Source organism: Botrytis sinoallii, assembly GCF_014898435.1.
Source record: "Botrytis sinoallii strain Bc 23 chromosome Unknown BSIN_013, whole genome shotgun sequence".
NCBI classification, from domain to species: domain Eukaryota; kingdom Fungi; phylum Ascomycota; class Leotiomycetes; order Helotiales; family Sclerotiniaceae; genus Botrytis; species Botrytis sinoallii.
The window spans coordinates 310,110-327,188 of record NW_024066040.1 but is presented as its reverse complement, the minus strand read 5'-3'; the positions used below and the strand labels follow the sequence as shown (position 1 = coordinate 327,188).

The 17,079-nt window shown below is 43.1% G+C and overlaps 7 protein-coding genes across 7 annotated transcripts; 1 reads left to right on the top strand and 6 right to left on the bottom strand.

The window, feature by feature from the left end:
- Positions 1–10: 10 nt before the first annotated feature.
- Positions 11–990, bottom strand: EAF02_007567 (uncharacterized protein; the record flags this gene model as incomplete). The annotated part of the gene is made up of 3 exons (XM_038903615.1): positions 11–252; positions 309–671; positions 735–990. 3 exons carry the CDS (start codon positions 988–990, stop codon positions 11–13), a joined length of 861 nt encoding a protein of 286 aa, XP_038756429.1.
- A 1,254-nt stretch (positions 991–2,244) lies between these two features.
- EAF02_007566 (uncharacterized protein) lies at positions 2,245–2,490 on the top strand (the record flags this gene model as incomplete). The annotated part of the gene is made up of 1 exon (XM_038903614.1): positions 2,245–2,490. The coding sequence occupies one exon, from the start codon at positions 2,245–2,247 to the stop codon at positions 2,488–2,490; it is 246 nt and encodes an 81-aa protein (XP_038756428.1).
- An 878-nt stretch (positions 2,491–3,368) lies between these two features.
- Positions 3,369–4,958, bottom strand: EAF02_007565 (uncharacterized protein; the record flags this gene model as incomplete). Its single annotated transcript, XM_038903613.1, has 5 exons — positions 3,369–3,855; positions 4,014–4,381; positions 4,532–4,588; positions 4,610–4,878; positions 4,934–4,958. The coding sequence occupies 5 exons, from the start codon at positions 4,956–4,958 to the stop codon at positions 3,369–3,371; spliced, it is 1,206 nt and encodes a 401-aa protein (XP_038756427.1).
- Positions 4,959–8,211: 3,253 nt separating this feature from the next.
- On the bottom strand, positions 8,212–9,339 carry EAF02_007564 (uncharacterized protein; the record flags this gene model as incomplete). Its single annotated transcript, XM_038903612.1, has 2 exons — positions 8,212–9,041; positions 9,096–9,339. 2 exons carry the CDS (start codon positions 9,337–9,339, stop codon positions 8,212–8,214), a joined length of 1,074 nt encoding a protein of 357 aa, XP_038756426.1.
- Positions 9,340–11,319: 1,980 nt separating this feature from the next.
- Positions 11,320–11,739, bottom strand: EAF02_007563 (uncharacterized protein; the record flags this gene model as incomplete). The annotated part of the gene is made up of 2 exons (XM_038903611.1): positions 11,553–11,739; positions 11,320–11,465 (listed from the first exon to the last, which is right to left on the bottom strand). The coding sequence occupies exons 1-2, from the start codon at positions 11,665–11,667 to the stop codon at positions 11,320–11,322; spliced, it is 261 nt and encodes an 86-aa protein (XP_038756425.1). The 5' UTR covers positions 11,668–11,739.
- A 1,174-nt stretch (positions 11,740–12,913) lies between these two features.
- On the bottom strand, positions 12,914–13,205 carry EAF02_007562 (uncharacterized protein; the record flags this gene model as incomplete). Its single annotated transcript, XM_038903610.1, is given in 2 exon segments — positions 12,914–12,993; positions 13,004–13,205. 2 exon segments carry the CDS (start codon positions 13,203–13,205, stop codon positions 12,914–12,916), a joined length of 282 nt encoding a protein of 93 aa, XP_038756424.1.
- A 254-nt stretch (positions 13,206–13,459) lies between these two features.
- Positions 13,460–16,455, bottom strand: EAF02_007561 (uncharacterized protein; the record flags this gene model as incomplete). The annotated part of the gene is made up of 6 exons (XM_038903609.1): positions 13,460–15,574; positions 15,623–15,690; positions 15,746–16,035; positions 16,083–16,098; positions 16,155–16,227; positions 16,303–16,455. The coding sequence occupies 6 exons, from the start codon at positions 16,453–16,455 to the stop codon at positions 13,460–13,462; spliced, it is 2,715 nt and encodes a 904-aa protein (XP_038756423.1).
- Positions 16,456–17,079: the final 624 nt, after the last annotated feature.

Below are 17,079 nucleotides of genomic sequence, written 5' to 3'. Positions count from 1 at the left end.
ACATTGTAGCTCATGGATATGTCGAATACACAATCTCTCCTTCCTCTGGTTTCTGGAAAAAGTCGACCGGTACGTCCACGGGAATTTGTCGCTGTTCAGCCCAATTTTTCACAGCATCAAAATCTCGACACTTATGTTTTGTATTAAAATCTTGATACGCCTCTGGGGCTTCTGGATGAACCCAGATTTTACCCATAACGCCAATGTCAACTGTACACATCAGTTGCTGACGAAGAATATCAAGGCAACGAGCTATCGAAGCCGCAAAGGTTAGCTTTTCTTTTGGTTCTTCCACACGGTTAACTTACAGACGTGGAGCTTTAATATTGGAATGTCATTCTCGAAAGCGCCTTCTCCTTTCTTTTGATAATAGTCATAGTTATACCACAATCCTTGTCTAAGCAGATTTAAACAATGAAGATGGGTCAAACCTTCAACATTAGCTGGGTAGCCGCCACCATATTTCTCACTGATTGTTACATGATCAGTAGTGATTCCGGATCTCGCTGCAAATTTTGCAGGAATGACGATGTCACGATAGTTAATTCCCAAATCATTCCAGGCCGCATCGACTTCCCGACCTGCATCTTGGCGATACTCATTGGATTGTGGAAGTGACCCATTAAAACTCATCGTGGTATACGAAAGGCTCAAGTCTTCGAGAATTGGGGCTGTGATGATATTGTTAGCTATTGCTTCCTTCGGCAAACAATCATACAGAACGGTGAACTTACAGTATTGTGAATTATGACCCGTGCATAGTCTTTCAGTGCTGCGACCCCAACGCCCACCAACCCAGAGGCCAATTAAGCAGATACTAATGAAAAAGATGAAAAAGACCAAGACTAGGAGAATCTGCGAACAAAGACTTTTCTCCTCTTCTTCTTGCCTTCTATATTCGGGTGCCAAAAGAGGTGTTCGAATTGTTGGCCCCGCTTGACGAGGAATCTCTTCGAAAACATAAATTTTGTCTGTGAGCCTGGTTCTCATTTTGAAACTTAATTATCGACTGTTTAATAAAGAGGATATTTGCTATTGAGAAGATGAAGGTACGTGGTGTTTGGTATCAGGATGGCTTTGAGGATAACGGCATGCTGGGACTTCAGAAGGATGGATGATGTTTCTCGATAGTTAGTAATCTACCAGTGTATGATTCATGTCTGAGATAATGAGGTCGAATCTATCGTGAAGCAATGATCTGAAGTCAGTATTGGTCTGTCCCGCCGCTTGATCTAGTAATCATTCTCTCCAAAACAATGTCTTCAGAGGTATGAAACATTTGTACAACTCAAGTAAGCTATTATATCGATAATTAAGAGTGGATTTTTTTTTTTCAGATCATCGTCTTTATGTCACATGTGAGAAACAGTATTTTGTTTGTTCATTATATCCTTTCAATCACGACATATCGAACCTGAGGGTTTCAACTATAGATACCCCATCTTCATCCTTCTGCTCTTTAATAGATCCTGGAAATGCAGTATCTTGTCCTGGGGTGATATTCTTACAAGCCAATATCTATGCTTGTATCACGACGCTGGCGATATGCTCGCTTTATAATAAGCTTGTGCACCACAGTGCTACATCGGATTAAAGTACCACTTCGTATTATGGAACATGGGACGGAACATCCTTACACAATGCTTATGTGATGGGTGTTCTGAAAATTATCATAAACCAAGATATTTTCTGATGGATTTTCCTATCAAGACATGGAGGTACCTCATATGCGAGATGCTTTTACTCAGACTCGTACATGTGGGATACTCAATCCATAGAGTCAGTCAAACTCTCTTTGTGTTGCGTACTACCGCGAATGATAGCTGGCTGAGGGGCGTATCCATTGCTGTTCAATTCGATCTCTATCACTACTACTTTATTCTAAGTGAAATTCCATCATTTTCCGACCCATATACAATTACACTTGAACATATTTTCCCAATCATAACACTCAACTTCCATCGCTCAGCCAGTACAACTGTACCCCATCGGCAGTCACATAACCTTCTCTAATCTCCCTTCCCGTTATGTACGATGAAACCAACTTCATCACCAGCATACTAATTCTGGTTTCTATTGTCTGCATGATCATCATCGTCCTCTTTGTCTGGATATATATATGTTCTCGTCAAATTCCATCTCTCTCATCCTCCCCATCTCATCATTCACATCCGATCCTTCTTCACCCACCTTCGCGTCCAAATTTCTATACTCACTCTCTCGACTCCCCAGTATACTCATACCATGAAGTTCCTCCCTGAACTTACATTGGCGCTGGCCATGGCTGCTGGCGTGGCGGCCGGTGCTTTAGATGCTAGTGCAAGTGGTACTGGGACTTTGAATCCGACCTCGAGCGCAACGTCTTCAAGTGCTAGTACGGCGACTGTCAAAACATCCACGACGGCTAACCCTTACGGTGCGTATGGAGAATATGGTAATTATGGAGTTTATGGAAGTTATGAAAGTTATAAGAAGAGAGCGAAGAAGTAGAACTACGGAGGTAGAAGGTGAGTTATTCTCTGAGGAGTCTTTCGAATTGAGACTAACTTGTGCCGTAGGATCGCTCCGAGTCTGAAACTGTCGTCTTTCTGCGAGGGTTATTTTTTGTTCGGAGGTGCACTTTGATTTGGGGACGGGGGTTTCGTTGGGTGGCTTGGGGTTTCAATTCATTTCAGAGGAGTGATTTGCTTGAATGGCATCCAGTTTCTGTATTATCACAATTTAGTAACAAATTCTAAGGATCTTTGGTCACCACGACACATTGTTCATTACAGAGTCCCAGATGATATCGTTGAAGTAATATTCTTTTAACAAGGCAAGCCTAAACCTTCTCTCATTCAGAAATATCTTCAAGGATTTCTGGCTTTTCGCCTAGAAAAGACAACTTTAGTCAATGTAATTATCATCGACTTGTATGATTCGTGCGGAACATTCAACGAAATTCAACTTTTGTGTGAGAGACGTGAGATTAGGTGTAAATTTTGCTTCTTCCCCATAATCGCCATCTACCGCCGACTTCTCATCGCAGCTGAATGGTGATTGCGAGAAAGGAATGGACAATCATCTCTAGAACTCAGTATTGTTCAGACTTGTGTAAGATTGCCAAGCTGGATCTTTTAGGCACGAGAAAAGTCACACGAGACAAAAAGAGTATGTCAATTTTCAACTTTGTGTTGAACATTCCGGGTACTCTTCTCTAGGGCATTTCTATATAGACAAGTGAGAATAGTATGAATGAAGCCTCTTTTAAATAGGACATTGTAGGATCGCGTTCATATTCACTAGCATTATTTTGCACCGAGCACCTAGAAAATGAAAACATTCAAAGGTACTCGTCGCAACTAATTTCACTCTCCCTCCCGACATTTCTAAGCTTTAGAAATCTTGAATCCTCCTTCACATAACGTCTGAAATACACCTCCCGGGTCGTAAATTTCACCAGTGTCTCTTAATTTCTTCAATGTCTCCTCGAGCTCCCCATACCCTCCTAATGGATTCTGCCAACTTGCCGCATAATTCAAATATTTGAAATCACTGCCTACACCCCTTTCCCTTGCCGCTTCATCGATATCTGAAATCAATTTCTTCGCGGCCAACGTTATCTCTTCATCATCTTCAATATTCTCCCAATTGTAAGAAAGGAGAAATAGAGTAAGAGGACCTGATGAAGATGAGAGGCCAAGAGAATTAACTTTCTCGGATTGATTCATTGCAGCAATGGGAAGGGGTTGGATTGTCATGGCCCAGTTTACTCCAACGATAGAGGAGATAGCATGGATGCTTGATCGCCGGATCGAATGGACGTTCTGAAGAAATTCTAAGCTTCCGCCGAAGGTGGTAGTTGCGAATTGATTGCTGATTCACATTCAGCATTTCATTGTTCAAAACGCCAATTACATCAGATGGGAACAAGCCGTAAGCCAGGCGCAGCATATTTTCCTGCCTCCGTAGAGAAGTCAGCGAGATTAGAAAGACGCATGGTATTCAAATATTGAGGTTTCGCATCAAGAAACGGTTTCAACGCCCTCGGGTTCGTGTCATTTTTTGTATACTCGAGATTATTGAAAATCGAATATCCATTTCGTTTTTGATTCCATGATATACTCATTGCAGCATAGGGATCAAAGTTCTCAAGAAGATCCGTAAACCCTTTCAATTGTGAGTCAAGTGTCGAAATATCGTGGACGATGTAACCACCAAGAAAATTCTCTTGCGGAAAAGTTCGAATATCAAAGCGAGTGACGATGCCATAGTTATTGGAGCCACCTTTCAGGGCTTGCCAGAGATTGCGATTTTCGAAGTGATTGGCATTTACAAGACTTCCATCGGCGAGGACCACTTCGTAGTTTTCGACGTTGTCGCACACTAAACCCTCCTGGCACTGAAAAATGAATACCTCCTAGCAAACCATTCAATAAGTCATAAGAAGTCTCAACAATAGTTTGAAGGTTTATTTATCTCATACCACCGGTAGTCAATCCTCCAACCCCAACATCGGCGACTCTCCCGCCGATCGTAGCTAATCCCAAACCATATAAGACAGAGTAAACCTCGCCCCATTTTGCGCCGCCTCCAATGAAACTAATGTCTATTCTTTATTGACTTCTACCTTATTCAAAGCTCGAAGGTTGATGGTGACTCCGCTTTCAATATTCGCAGCTCCGGCATTCAATGAGTGACCGCCGCCTCGGATGGCGAATTTTACTCCGCCCTCTACGAGCATTTTCACTATCGTTGCAACTTCAGTATTTGTAGTCGGTGTTGCTATGCATCCTGGAAATAATGACCGGGCTTGGGCTGAGAAATAAGAGTTCTGTGCCAACAGATAGTCTGGATCATTATGAGCTGCAACTTTTCCTTGCAAGGAATCGCGCAATGCTGTAATCTGATTCTGCTGTTAGTCAGATTATTGATGAGATTATGTTTTAGTTACTTGCAGATGCTTGAAATTCTGCCATGACTTATTTAGTTTTCGCAATGTCTTTATTGGAATCCTAACAGTAGTATATTGTAGAGAACGAAGGAGGCGATATAAGAGTATGTCATTCAATACAAATATGTTAAAAACGATAACAAGAATGTTGCTTGACCAAAACACGAGTAAACCTCATTTGTGTCGACCAACATCTCTACTGTTGGTTCAAGGACCGAAAGTTCCGATCGAGATTGGAAAATGATGCTTAGCCGGGTGATTCACATTTGAAAAGCGGAATATAGCCATACAGTTGTTGTTGGTATGCAGTTGGGAATAGTCATGAATGTAAAAACGCAATGCTGATCCGGAACGAACATTGCTGTTGGCACGAGATCAAACCAGAGGCAGAAGACTTCCGATTCTATGCAGAGAAAGGTTATTTGTTAAACGTTAATAATGAAATCAAATTTGAAGGGAGAATGATGATCTCGTTCTTCCATGCTCTGTCTATATATTGGAAATTGCGGACATCCTTGAAACCATATTTATCGAGAGCCAAAGCCACAAGTTGGGAGATGTAAGATGTAGCTGCCGCCTGAACCACATTGTCGGAACCTGGAACTATTTAATCGACGGGGAGTTCAAACCATCGTTACGCTTCTCATGTGAAGTGACGCTGCCGGACTATATTCACTCGAATTTGCCGACAGAGTTGATGAAATTTTGCGCTATTTGTACCGAAGATCCCAATTCTTATGTCTACTCCCGTCTGTCGAAGGGTTCGCAACAGCCCTAGCTAAATGGACATAACGAAGGGCGTACTTATACTCGATATATGAGCTCCAGGAAAAGTTATCGACAGTTGTAATGACAACTGAGAGCGATCCAGCAGGAAATAATGTGACCCCTTTATGGGCGGTGATATGTTGGAATACTTACATCGCGACTGGCTCTCTCTCTAACCCAGACATAATTTGCACCGAGAGTTGCCATTTTTATAGGGATGAGCATTGTATATCTTGCAAGAAGATGCACCACCAGGGGAGAGGCTAAATCAGGCTTATAACAGGAAACCAACTACTGGCACGTACCTAGTATGTTTTTACTAAATTTATGAGATTTACTTTTGTTCCTATGCGGAACAAGCTCTTTGTAAAAATTCCCGCCTAGCATTTGGGAAGTCAAGAATCAAGCCACTACATCACCGAATTGACCGAACATCGAAGATCCGTCGATAAGAGCCATATCGAGCAGGTTCTGACGTTGCATGATAAAGCATCGGATGTACTAACAATCGCAGTATTATTGGCTTTGTTGGTCTGGTATTGTGCAATCCCTGAGGAGTGAAGATTTATAGCCAAGAAAGAAGAGCGGCCTTAATATTAAACATGATCATGGCAATATATCGCAGGTTCATTTTTTCCGTCGCTCTCTACTCAAGCACGATCTCCTCAAATGTGCTTCGGCCAAACATGAACGGAAATCGTTGAAAAGTTCTTACTGTGATCACGTGTGCATCTTTTACCCCCGATGGCTCTCTTAAAGTGCCGCGACCAGTAAGCCGTCAATTCTGTTCTCCCTGTTACACTGCAGCGTCGCGTCACTGTTATCTTTCAATCATCAGACGGAAGATTTCTCCATTCTTATGTCAACTACATTCTTCACAATGCTCCATCAACATCTTGTGGAACATCCGATGATAACCTTCCTCAAACAGGCGGTGAACCTCTAAGTGGTACAAGCTTTCATGCTTGAGTCTCCACCATTTCCCCGGAGCCTAAGCGTGTGATCATAACTCTACTGGGGTTAGAGTAGCAATGTGAAGTATCCTAGTGGGTACCCCAGCAAAGGCCGAAAAAGAAATTATCGCACAAACTCATCGTTTGCTGCATATACGGAAGAGGTTGGTCGATGGTTTAACCGTTGTATAGCCAGTTATACATGAGGCTCGCGTCCTTTTGGAAGGAGACATCTCCTGCTTACAGAACTTGGAAATTCTCCGATCATGCGTAAGATTTTTTTCTCTTTCAATATTCCATCTTGCGGACGTATTGCGAAATTCAGAATTGCATGCTGATATAGGCTTACTATAGCATGATTAAGGTTCGACGCGTCTGATACGATAGTTCGCATTAAACTAAACCTTAACGGAAGTCTTTAGTGTGTAGGCGACGAAGATAGATCGCCATGCATTTGTTTGATGGCCGAAATGAATACGCCTTGAACCTGATGTGATTTCCTAGGTACTCGATTTCGATTGTTCAGATATCTAGATTCTTTTACCTTGCATCTCTATTTATTAAGGGGTTTAATATTGATATTTTATTTTAAGACGCGTTTGATTGAAATGAAATTCGCTCGAGCGCCTTTTGATATTGGAAATGGTACAGGGTTTCCATCCCAAACAATTCTTCGGACTCGCTAATGTATGGCCAAAATCGTTATCAGTTCATCTTCCTCATTTCCCCAACGTCAGGTCCACAGAACAGTCTTCTCAAAAATTCCATAAACATGGATCTAGGTTTATGATGTAGCATGTGTATATTGAACAAGGATAACATCGGAGGTTCCACATTTCTGGGTCGAGAAATCAAGCTATCCATGCATCTAAAGTCATCGACAACGTGCTAAGGGGTGAAGGATTCAACTATTCATAGTTGAAAGCCAGCGGTTGCAGCTTGCCTGTGTAACATCAGGCAAAAAAACACTTGGACAGGACCACGCTTTTGGAGCCAATGATAGAGGACAGATATCGGGCGGGTACATGTATATCAATGGATATCTCGTGTTCCCAGACAAGGCAGGCTACCAAAAGGGGTTGTTACGGACGAGTTACGGGGATCGTGAGTGGTGCTTTCATCCATGTGCTCGGTGTCTTATTTTTGGCCGGTGGCAATCTTGGGAAAACTGCCCCCAAACTGCCCTCAGACCATGGCTCCGGACTGTGCACAATGTCGCCGTGACACCTTTCGCTAATATTCCCTAGATGGACTGAATGAAAAGTTTTGAGTGCGGTGCACTCATATCCCCTATACTGATGCTTTGGGAGTGACTTTTTGAGTGACTATGTTGGTGATATCAAAGCTTGACAAACACAAGTCGCACAAAATTGTCCTTCCAGATTTTGCCAATGGAACAAACGCGAGATTGAGAGCAGCAACAGCTAATGTCTTTCATTGCTAAAACTATCAAAACTTCCATGGTATCAACCGCTAATTTCACAGCAATATTTAAACAGAACCAGATCGATGTATTCATAACCATTGATTCATTTATTCATGATTTCATTTCCCATCTCAACATCTTCCAACACCATAGGTCCTATGAAAATTGCCTCCTTGCGCAGAATATGAATAACCCCATTCCCTCTTTGGCTCTTCTTGCGCCTCGTACCCAGGCTTTTCCTCTCTCACTCTTGACATCAACATCTGATTATTCCATTGCGGCATCTGCCACTCGTACATTCCTGGATCTGGCTTGAAGATATCATCGTAGCTCCCAGGAACCTCCGGCATTGCCCCCATGAATGTTTGGAAGGGTTGCGAACCCCAATGATGTGAAGGTCCCATGGTGTATTCGGTAGGCTCGGGAAGTTGGCGATTGAGAGAAGGAGCTTGAGGTAGACCATTTGGAATTGCAGGCCATGTGGTTTCTTCGTAGAGCCCATCAAGATCACCGAGTTCAGGCGCTGGAGATTGACCCGCTGAGTGAATGCTAGATTCTGAGGTTGGCGGTGATGGTATTGATGCAGTCATACCATTCCATGGAACAGCGTGATGTGATTCGAATCTCTGGTGGCCTTCAGCTTCCGGATATGATCTTCCGTTATCCACCACAATTGCAGATGGCGACCTTGATCGGATAGTGGGTGTGTTCATTGGTGGAGAAAGTAATTGATGACTGCCGACTTGGTCTTGAGAATCTGACTGAATGCTGACTTTCATCTTTCTGTCTGCTCTCGTGGTTGTCTGTCTGCGTTTGGTGCCTTCTTGCACATATGATGGTCTTCTTGTAGCAACAATGTTTCCGTCTGCGTCTCTCCAAAGTCTTTTTCTGGTAGCCAATACACCTAGTCCCTCGCCACCAGCTTCATCATCCTTCTCTTTGTGACGATTCATATGTCTGTCTATATGACATGTTAGAATGAGATTTGGGGAGGGGGCTAAATAGTGTCACCTACCAAGAAGATCTCGACGTCGAAAATGTGCACGGCATCGCAAACAGGTATGATTTCCATCCTTGTGATTTAACGCATGACGGTGCAAATGTTCACTCCTTGAAAATGATTTTCCGCACCCCGCGAAACTACAGCAAAACTTCTTCTTCCCGATACCTGCATTTGTACTGTCATTCAAACTTTTCGAACTCGATGTTGAACTTATTGAAGATGTGCGAGAGGTTGACGAATTTGTGAGTGAAGACATGTTGATGTCGACGATAGTGATATGATAAGAGTAAAGTTCAAGCTTTGACTGCTGTCCTGATTCCAATACTGGTAATTGAGTTCAGACTATATAATAAATATCGAAGAACGGGGAAAAGAGGGGTCCAGCACTAAGGTATATATCTAGTCACGGAATAATTTTCACTCCACTGACAATCATCCTATCTAACCACTGGCTCAATTTCCATTTATTTAACACTCTCAAGTTTTACCCACTCAAACACCGGTTACCGGGCATGGTGCACATACGTACATGATAATACATGGTTCCTCCAGGGCTCTCCACAACTAGTTTATTCAAGATTTCCACTGCCACTACTGACAGGGTGTTAGGTCAGACTAGTCAATTGCGAATTGCGACGAATTGACATACCAAACCCCGACCTGTCAATGGGTGAAGCTACCTTGTTGAGTAGGATATCCGCTCACAAATCCTTTGGTACTTCATGTCTTGTGTGATAGGCATTTAGCCACGACGAGAATAGAAATTCGAACCTCATTCGGCTTCATTCCCCATACACAACATTTCCATAGCGACGATACCGCACAAAAATTACTCGGGCATTAACCATGCTTATTCTATCTGATTCTCCAACCACGGGTTCTACAAATGCAAGTGCGGTTGTCTGTTCCGTTAACACCCATCACCTATCAGGAATCGGCGCCGGTGCATCATGCGTACAAAGTACCCTCGTAGTTCTCAGCCGTTCCCTTGCCGATACCACCAATCACGTTTGTTAAACGTTTTCTATTTGATGTTACAATTGGTTCCCCAAGCACATGGTACACAAGCATCCCCACAATTCCCATCAATCATTCTCAAATCAAAGGGCGCCAGGTTACCCCTCCACGCAAACCCATGTTTGTATATATTTATCGCTCGCCGCTGCATCCATTAATTTTCTGGATTGGTTTTTTTTAACCTAGGTATTTGCCAATTGCCTTCCTTATCGACATTTTCTCTGTTGATGAATTTACTAAGCAGTTAGGGCATGAACTCAAAAATTCTTATCGCAGATACCTGACCACTTGTCACCATGTAAACATTTCCACGCTACTCAAATCCCTCACAGCGTTTCGGTGATTCACGCCAATCAATCAAAATCAATCCCCATAAGTTTTACTCACTTAGCTTGATAGAGAAAATACGGCGGCCATCAAGTGCCGCCGTTGGCGATGCTAACGACATCGCTTATTGTAGCTCTGGAACCACAGAGTCAAGGGCTGGCTGGAACTGGGTATCTAACCGACTGCACGACTTGCCAATGCAGTTTAGCTTTCACCCTAAATATCATAAAACAGCTGCCTTGAGGCTCGTGAGGCTGGAGGACTGGAAAATATGGGAACTTTCGTTGGGGTCCATAAGTTATAATAGAGATCGACTCTCTGTACGTACAATCCCAAGCAGTGGAAGATCTTCACAATTCCAATCTCCATGGGCTTGGCTTTTGGTGATTTATGGCGATATCCCAGCGAAAGATATAAGGACTTCGGTAAATAATAGCCCGGAATGGGAGTCATATCCGACGATGTCCACTTTCTTCGATGTGAGAAAGTCCACCCCCAAGACTACTAATAGCGTACAGTAGCGTGGATTTTGAACCGGTCACATGAACGTATGTCCCGTCCTTTTCCTTCCTTTGATATTATTCCGTGATATCGTCATAAGGATCAGGGTGGAAGCTAATGCTCACCGTCGTTTGAGGTCATAATAACACCTAGAATGCATGTGTGTGATAAGATGTGATATCACCATGCAATGACCATGTCTGCCATGTGTAAACGCTGCTTCTTTGCACATCAATCCTTTTGAACATCTCGAACTTGTAAGTCGTAATCCTCATCCTGAATCCTTCATTTCTGTTTCACGCAAACGTCTTTGATTTTACGCGCTTGTCGTTTTTGCACAGTGCTTTTTATTTCGAAGCCCTGTTCCATGTAGCGCCAGTAAGACCCCAGGTCAATAATTTCCCAACGGATACGCATCTTTAGCCCACCAGCCATGAAAACGCCACGTGCGGAAGACGAGATCCATTTCCATGGTATTACCACAGCCATAGACGGAAGGATCGATACCTGGGCCTTTGAGAACCTTAATGGTACATGCTAATTGACAGGAATATATGAACGAAGCGCTGATACCTGATTCGACTTATCTTAGCACTGTCTCAGCAATTTGTGAGCTTGTCAAACCTCCGATGTTATTCCGGTGGGGCGTAATGATTGATGTTGACTGCCTCGAGCTGTCTCGAGGCTGCCTTTCAACTTCACTGAACGTCCAGCCCTGATCTTTAGATATCTTTGACATTACCTCCTTTTCTGGACCAAAGCACGATTTTTAGCCGATAAGATTCGATTCCTCTAGGCTATTTAGTCGATCTGGTACCGACCATGGGAATAACTGGAAATAATTAACGTACAATCGCCAAGTGTACTTGATGTTGAGCTTCTCCATAGCATATCATACTAGATGGGCATAGTCTACGTCCTGAACTCTAAGCGCCTTCATGTCGTATGATTCCCGATTTGAAGTCGACACTACGTCGGGACGCCAATGCCGTTTGCCTTAATGATCTGCCGTAATAAACCCCTTGCTGTCTGACCATAAATTGCTTCCAAATTGCTTCCAGGTAAGATTTTAAAGGAGGAATCGCGTGGCAATTGTTACCGGCGATGCAAAATGGATCGATTGAGTTTGGGGGCATCGACCTTCCTCTTTTGCTACCATAAATTAGCATGACGAGTCGAGCGCTAAAACGCTGTGCCAAAAATATACATTGTGACGAAAACAAATTCCAGAATAAAAATGCCAATTGCTGACAGTCCGCAGGGAATTACAATCTAAATAAAAACTTATCAATCCATCAAATGCTTATGAGGAAGGACCCCCAAGTTTATATACCTCTTGTCCCTTCGTTTGCTGCCTCAATACCCCATTCTCCTACAAACTCCAATCATACCACACACCTACCACTTCTAATAGAAGGAATGCTTTCCGGCCAATCAAGGTTCCGCTCCCACGTCTTCAAGGCAAGAATGGGGTATGTATCGAATGTTTTTGAGTTTTAGTACTTAAATAATGCCATGCCACTGTCGAACACAGGCACTCTCGTGGTCTTTGTCCTGACGCTCTCGTCCAGCTTTTCCCGAAGATGGGGTTTAACTGGAGACAAAATGAGGAAGTGTTAAAGTTTAACTACAATTCCTGGAACGTGACCGTGCTACAATATCAAAGTTCTGCACCTGACCGACACGACGTTAAACTTTATAAACATGCATTCATATCCCATTTCTCAGCCTTACAGAACCTACTTAGAACATGAGCTGAATACATGTTAAAAGAAGCATAGCCGCTAGACCTCAATCGCTAGAAGCTTCTTGCCCAGAAATGTAGGAAAAAAACTTTAACTCACCGACATGCAACAAATCAAATTGATCAGTAAACAAATCCCATCCCATCTTCCAAATCACGTTCTATCTAGCCCTGTCATTCCATCCCCAATCCCTTCGCGCACATGGCAAACAAGCATTCCGTTCTGCACACCACCACTAGGTTAACCTCCAAGCCGTTCCAAGTCACCGGGTCCGAATAGTCTCGGCTCCGGCGCCGGCGGAGCCAAATTTTCGGGAACACCTATTCTCACGTAAATAAAATGTGTACCGATACCCTTGTGCATGTTTTACCAAACGAATTGCATACATTTCTACGCTATCTATGCACTGCATGGCATAACTATCCGCAGCCCCTTGCGACTGCCCGTCCCGTTTCGCTTCCACGACGTCGGGATGTAGAACAAATAACTGACAGCAAGCAATCACGTTCATTCTTTGCCATGATAACTTCATTTTTGTTGTTAAAATTTCTTTTCATGAAAACTCTTGTTTGTCATCAATTGAGTAACCATGCAAACCATGGGGCAGCTATTAGGTTCTGCCAAAATTAACACTGTAGAGTCAAATATCAATGTTCCTGAGCACATGCCAGGCAGTACCCTCCTTATTATCATCGTATGAGACTAAGTTCAAGTCCTTTATTACCTGTATTTTCGCCTCTTTTTACTCTCAGCTCTTTCTCTTCCGCCTATATCGTCTCAGCTACACTAATAGTCATCGTCGTCGAGTGGTGGACTCTCATTTCGATACTGTGCACGCGATATAGCCTTGGCCTTCTCAAACGCTGCAGTCTCATTCATTGAGTCATCTTGAAACTGCGCGAGTGATGTACTATCTTTCCAATGCGCTTCGGATGACATAACCTCTGCAAGATTGGTACTTTGGCGGATTGGCGTGCGCCTTTGTGCAGCCAGACCCTCATTATCTTTGGGCATAGTCAGAACAAGTTGCGGCTTGACTTGTTTATTTTTACCCTTGGTATCTTCTCCCACCGGCTCGACCGATTCAATCTCACCCAATGACATTCTTATCGCCTTTTGAAGATCATCTTCCTCTTCTTTTAGTGTTTGCGGTGAGGCTTGTGAGTTCCATTTCCCTATCGCTGCACCATATTCGGCGTTAAGACGTGGGTCTCCAGTTATCAAGGGCGGATTATGATTTTCATAATCTTTACACCATTGCTTGTCGTCGTGTGTCTCATCAGCGTAGAAATCCTCCCTCTTTTCCAAATTTTCATGTTCTGTTTCCAGAAAATCAAATCGACTTTCTAGATTTTTGTACTCCTCGGAGCCTTCGGGGAGCATACACATTTGATCTTCTAGCTGGTCTGACTCCATTTCTATAGCTGATATTAATCGACTATAATTCATAAATCTGTCATGAGAGAACCAGCGCGAAGAATTCATCACATCATCAGGCCCAATTCCATTTGCGACAGGTCGCATGTTAGTGTCTATTATATCAAAAATGATTCGGGCCGCCCTCTGTCGATCATCTTCAGTTGCCGGAATTTCCATGGAAACTGCTTTATCCCGAATGTCTTGTAATTCTCTCTTCTTTTGCTTTCTCACAGTTTCGTCACCATCACTCGATCTATTCTGCCCGAGAAATTCCATGATAGCCATCGACGCAAGCTGTAACTGACGCAATTCGACAACCAGACTACGACTGGCTTTTTCTCTCTTCTCCTTTTCCTCGTGGCTAATTAATTTTCCGTTAACACGCACCCGCGGTCCTCGGCTTCGTTCTGGTCTTGGAGTTGGAGATAGACCTACGGCCACTGTGTTCGATTCGATGCCTTGATTAGCCCTGGAATTATTGTGAGGCTTTGAACATGGCTTTGAGGAAGATGAAGGAGAATTTTCCCGTGATTCATTTTCAAGCTTTCTTCGCTGATACGTTTCAAGCTCTCTTCGCTTACACAGTTCAGTTCCCGTCGTGTCTGACAGCTTTACATTATCATATTTATCGACTCTTCCTCTCGACATTAATTCTCTGGCCTTTTCATCGGTCAACGGCTCCCACTCATTGCCATTGTTTTTCACTTCCTGGTAATGCAGACGGAGAATCTTTCTAGGTTCCCCTTGAGCGTCCCAATCCTCATCTGAATAGTCTTCTTCATCGATTATATGCCTGCGTCGACGTCTCCTGGCTATAAAATCGTCTGCGGTGTCGTTTTGAACTCTGGCTGTAGAGAATATGCGCTGTGATGAGTCAGGCCGATTAGCTGCAGTGACTCCTTGTGATGGCATCAGAGGAAAAGGATCTGGAAATTCCCAGGGCTCTCGAGGTCGCAACGAATAGTCCCTAGGTTTATAAACGTACTTGGGGCGTCTTGGTGGAGAAAACTCTTTCTCGGACTGTGCACCACCCGCGTCATCCATCTTTACATCATTATTTGGTGGGAACTTTGGTACATCCATAGAATATACGTTTTTGAAGAGTTGGCTTTGTGGAGGTGATTGAGCCACTCCCAATTCTGACGAAAAGAACATAGATTCACTACCTGGCCGATATTCCGGAGGAGATCTTGGATAGGTACCCGGCATCTTTGGAAGATCGTAGCTCCCAGGATGTCTGACTTCTTCGTCCGGTACAGAATTTCTTATCTCAAATACTGTAAAAGAAGAAGAGTTTTCACTTTCAGTGTCACTTTCAGTGTCGATATTGTGGTTATTGTCTGAATTCGGATCAGAGATTAACGGTGTGTGAAAATCCACTGTTATATTCGCATAAGAAGGAGGTGGGGGCCAGCACTTGGTGAATTCGGTAGTATCACTGAGATTGTCATTTTTACTATGACATCTTTGCGAGATATATACCTGTTCCAGGTCAGTCAGTTAAAATATGGCTTTTTCAGAAGTACATACATCCAAAATTTGAGACCAATTGTTGTCATTTCCCATGTCCGAGCTTGAGCTTGTAAAAGGTTGAAGATCTACCTGAGTGTTAGACATCAAGTTGCAGATAAGCTTGATGAGCAATAGGCTTACAACGGTGAGGACGTATCTTGGCATTGTGGCACGCAGGTCGAGAAGCAGGATTAAATTTCCTCGCAATGCCCTTAAGATATAACTTTCTTGCTTCTTTTTTATATTTCATGCTCTTGTTAGAAAATGACCACTTGTACAACTTTCTTCTCTTAGACCTCAATCGTCTTTTCAACCATTGGGATCTACGGACACGAAATTCTTGTTCTTGATTCTCCTTTGGCACCAACTCTGTGCCATCCAATCCTTGAAATTGTACCGACTTCATGGGCAGGTCTTGAATGATTGAGAGACTAACGGAACGTTAACAAGAGCACTCGCTAGAATTATGACTTAGTACCTTTGATCATGTTTGGCTATGGTCCTCAGATTAGGGCTTGTATGTAAGATGGATTTGGAGAGTAATACGTACGAGTTGTAGGCCTCTTTAAAAAGCCGGAGTATTGTGTTGGTACTCCGAGATTGTGCCAGCTTCCATTGTGTACCTACAAATTGACACAGATTAGTCTTTGGAGATCCGAATTCTATCAACCTAGTCTACTGAGCTGTTGGAAGATTACCTCTTTTAGCTTTGAATCAGGTTTTCTGTAGCTCTGATTATCACTAACTCGTCTCTCCGTTACTCTACGAAGCGCTGTTTGCGATTCGATCGGTAAAGTTCCATGGTCAGATTGCGGCAAGAGGGGAACGTGTTCTGTGCGAGTGAAACTCATCGAGTCCTCTGAATCAACCGATTCCAGGTCTACAAAATACTTCACGTTGCTACAAAACAACAATGAAGATCTCGAAACCACCTTGTTTATTGTTCAAATCTTCGAGGCCTTTTATGGTTACCTGAAAATCTTCAACGAACCTCGAATTTGCGCGAGAATTGATGACACTCGAGGAAGCTAGATCGAATAGTAGTTACCAAAATTTCCTAGAATCTGCTGGAGTGAAAACCGCGATTTCGGCAAAATATATTCGTATGCGAGTTCTACTTGCGGAGAGGACTTTGCGTTGAGAATGTTCTTCTTCTAGGCCTCCAGGCAAAATTTGATGTGTAGAATCAATATGTAAAACTTCAAAATTATAGAGAATAAGCGTCCTATGAATACAGAGAGACTGGTGAATTTCGAAAGCACTGATGTATGAATGAAACGTATTGTTTTCTTTAAGGTGTAAACACCTTCTAAATTGTCACAAGAAAATAAAAGCAAGGAAGATTATTCCCCTACTCTTGCCTTTAATTCTCTACCGAGTGTGCTTCTTGTGAGGCAACCCGTATCAAAATGAAGGTGCCTTCCTGAATCCAGAACTTTTATGGAAGGTGCAGAAAGTCAAACAACATAATGTTG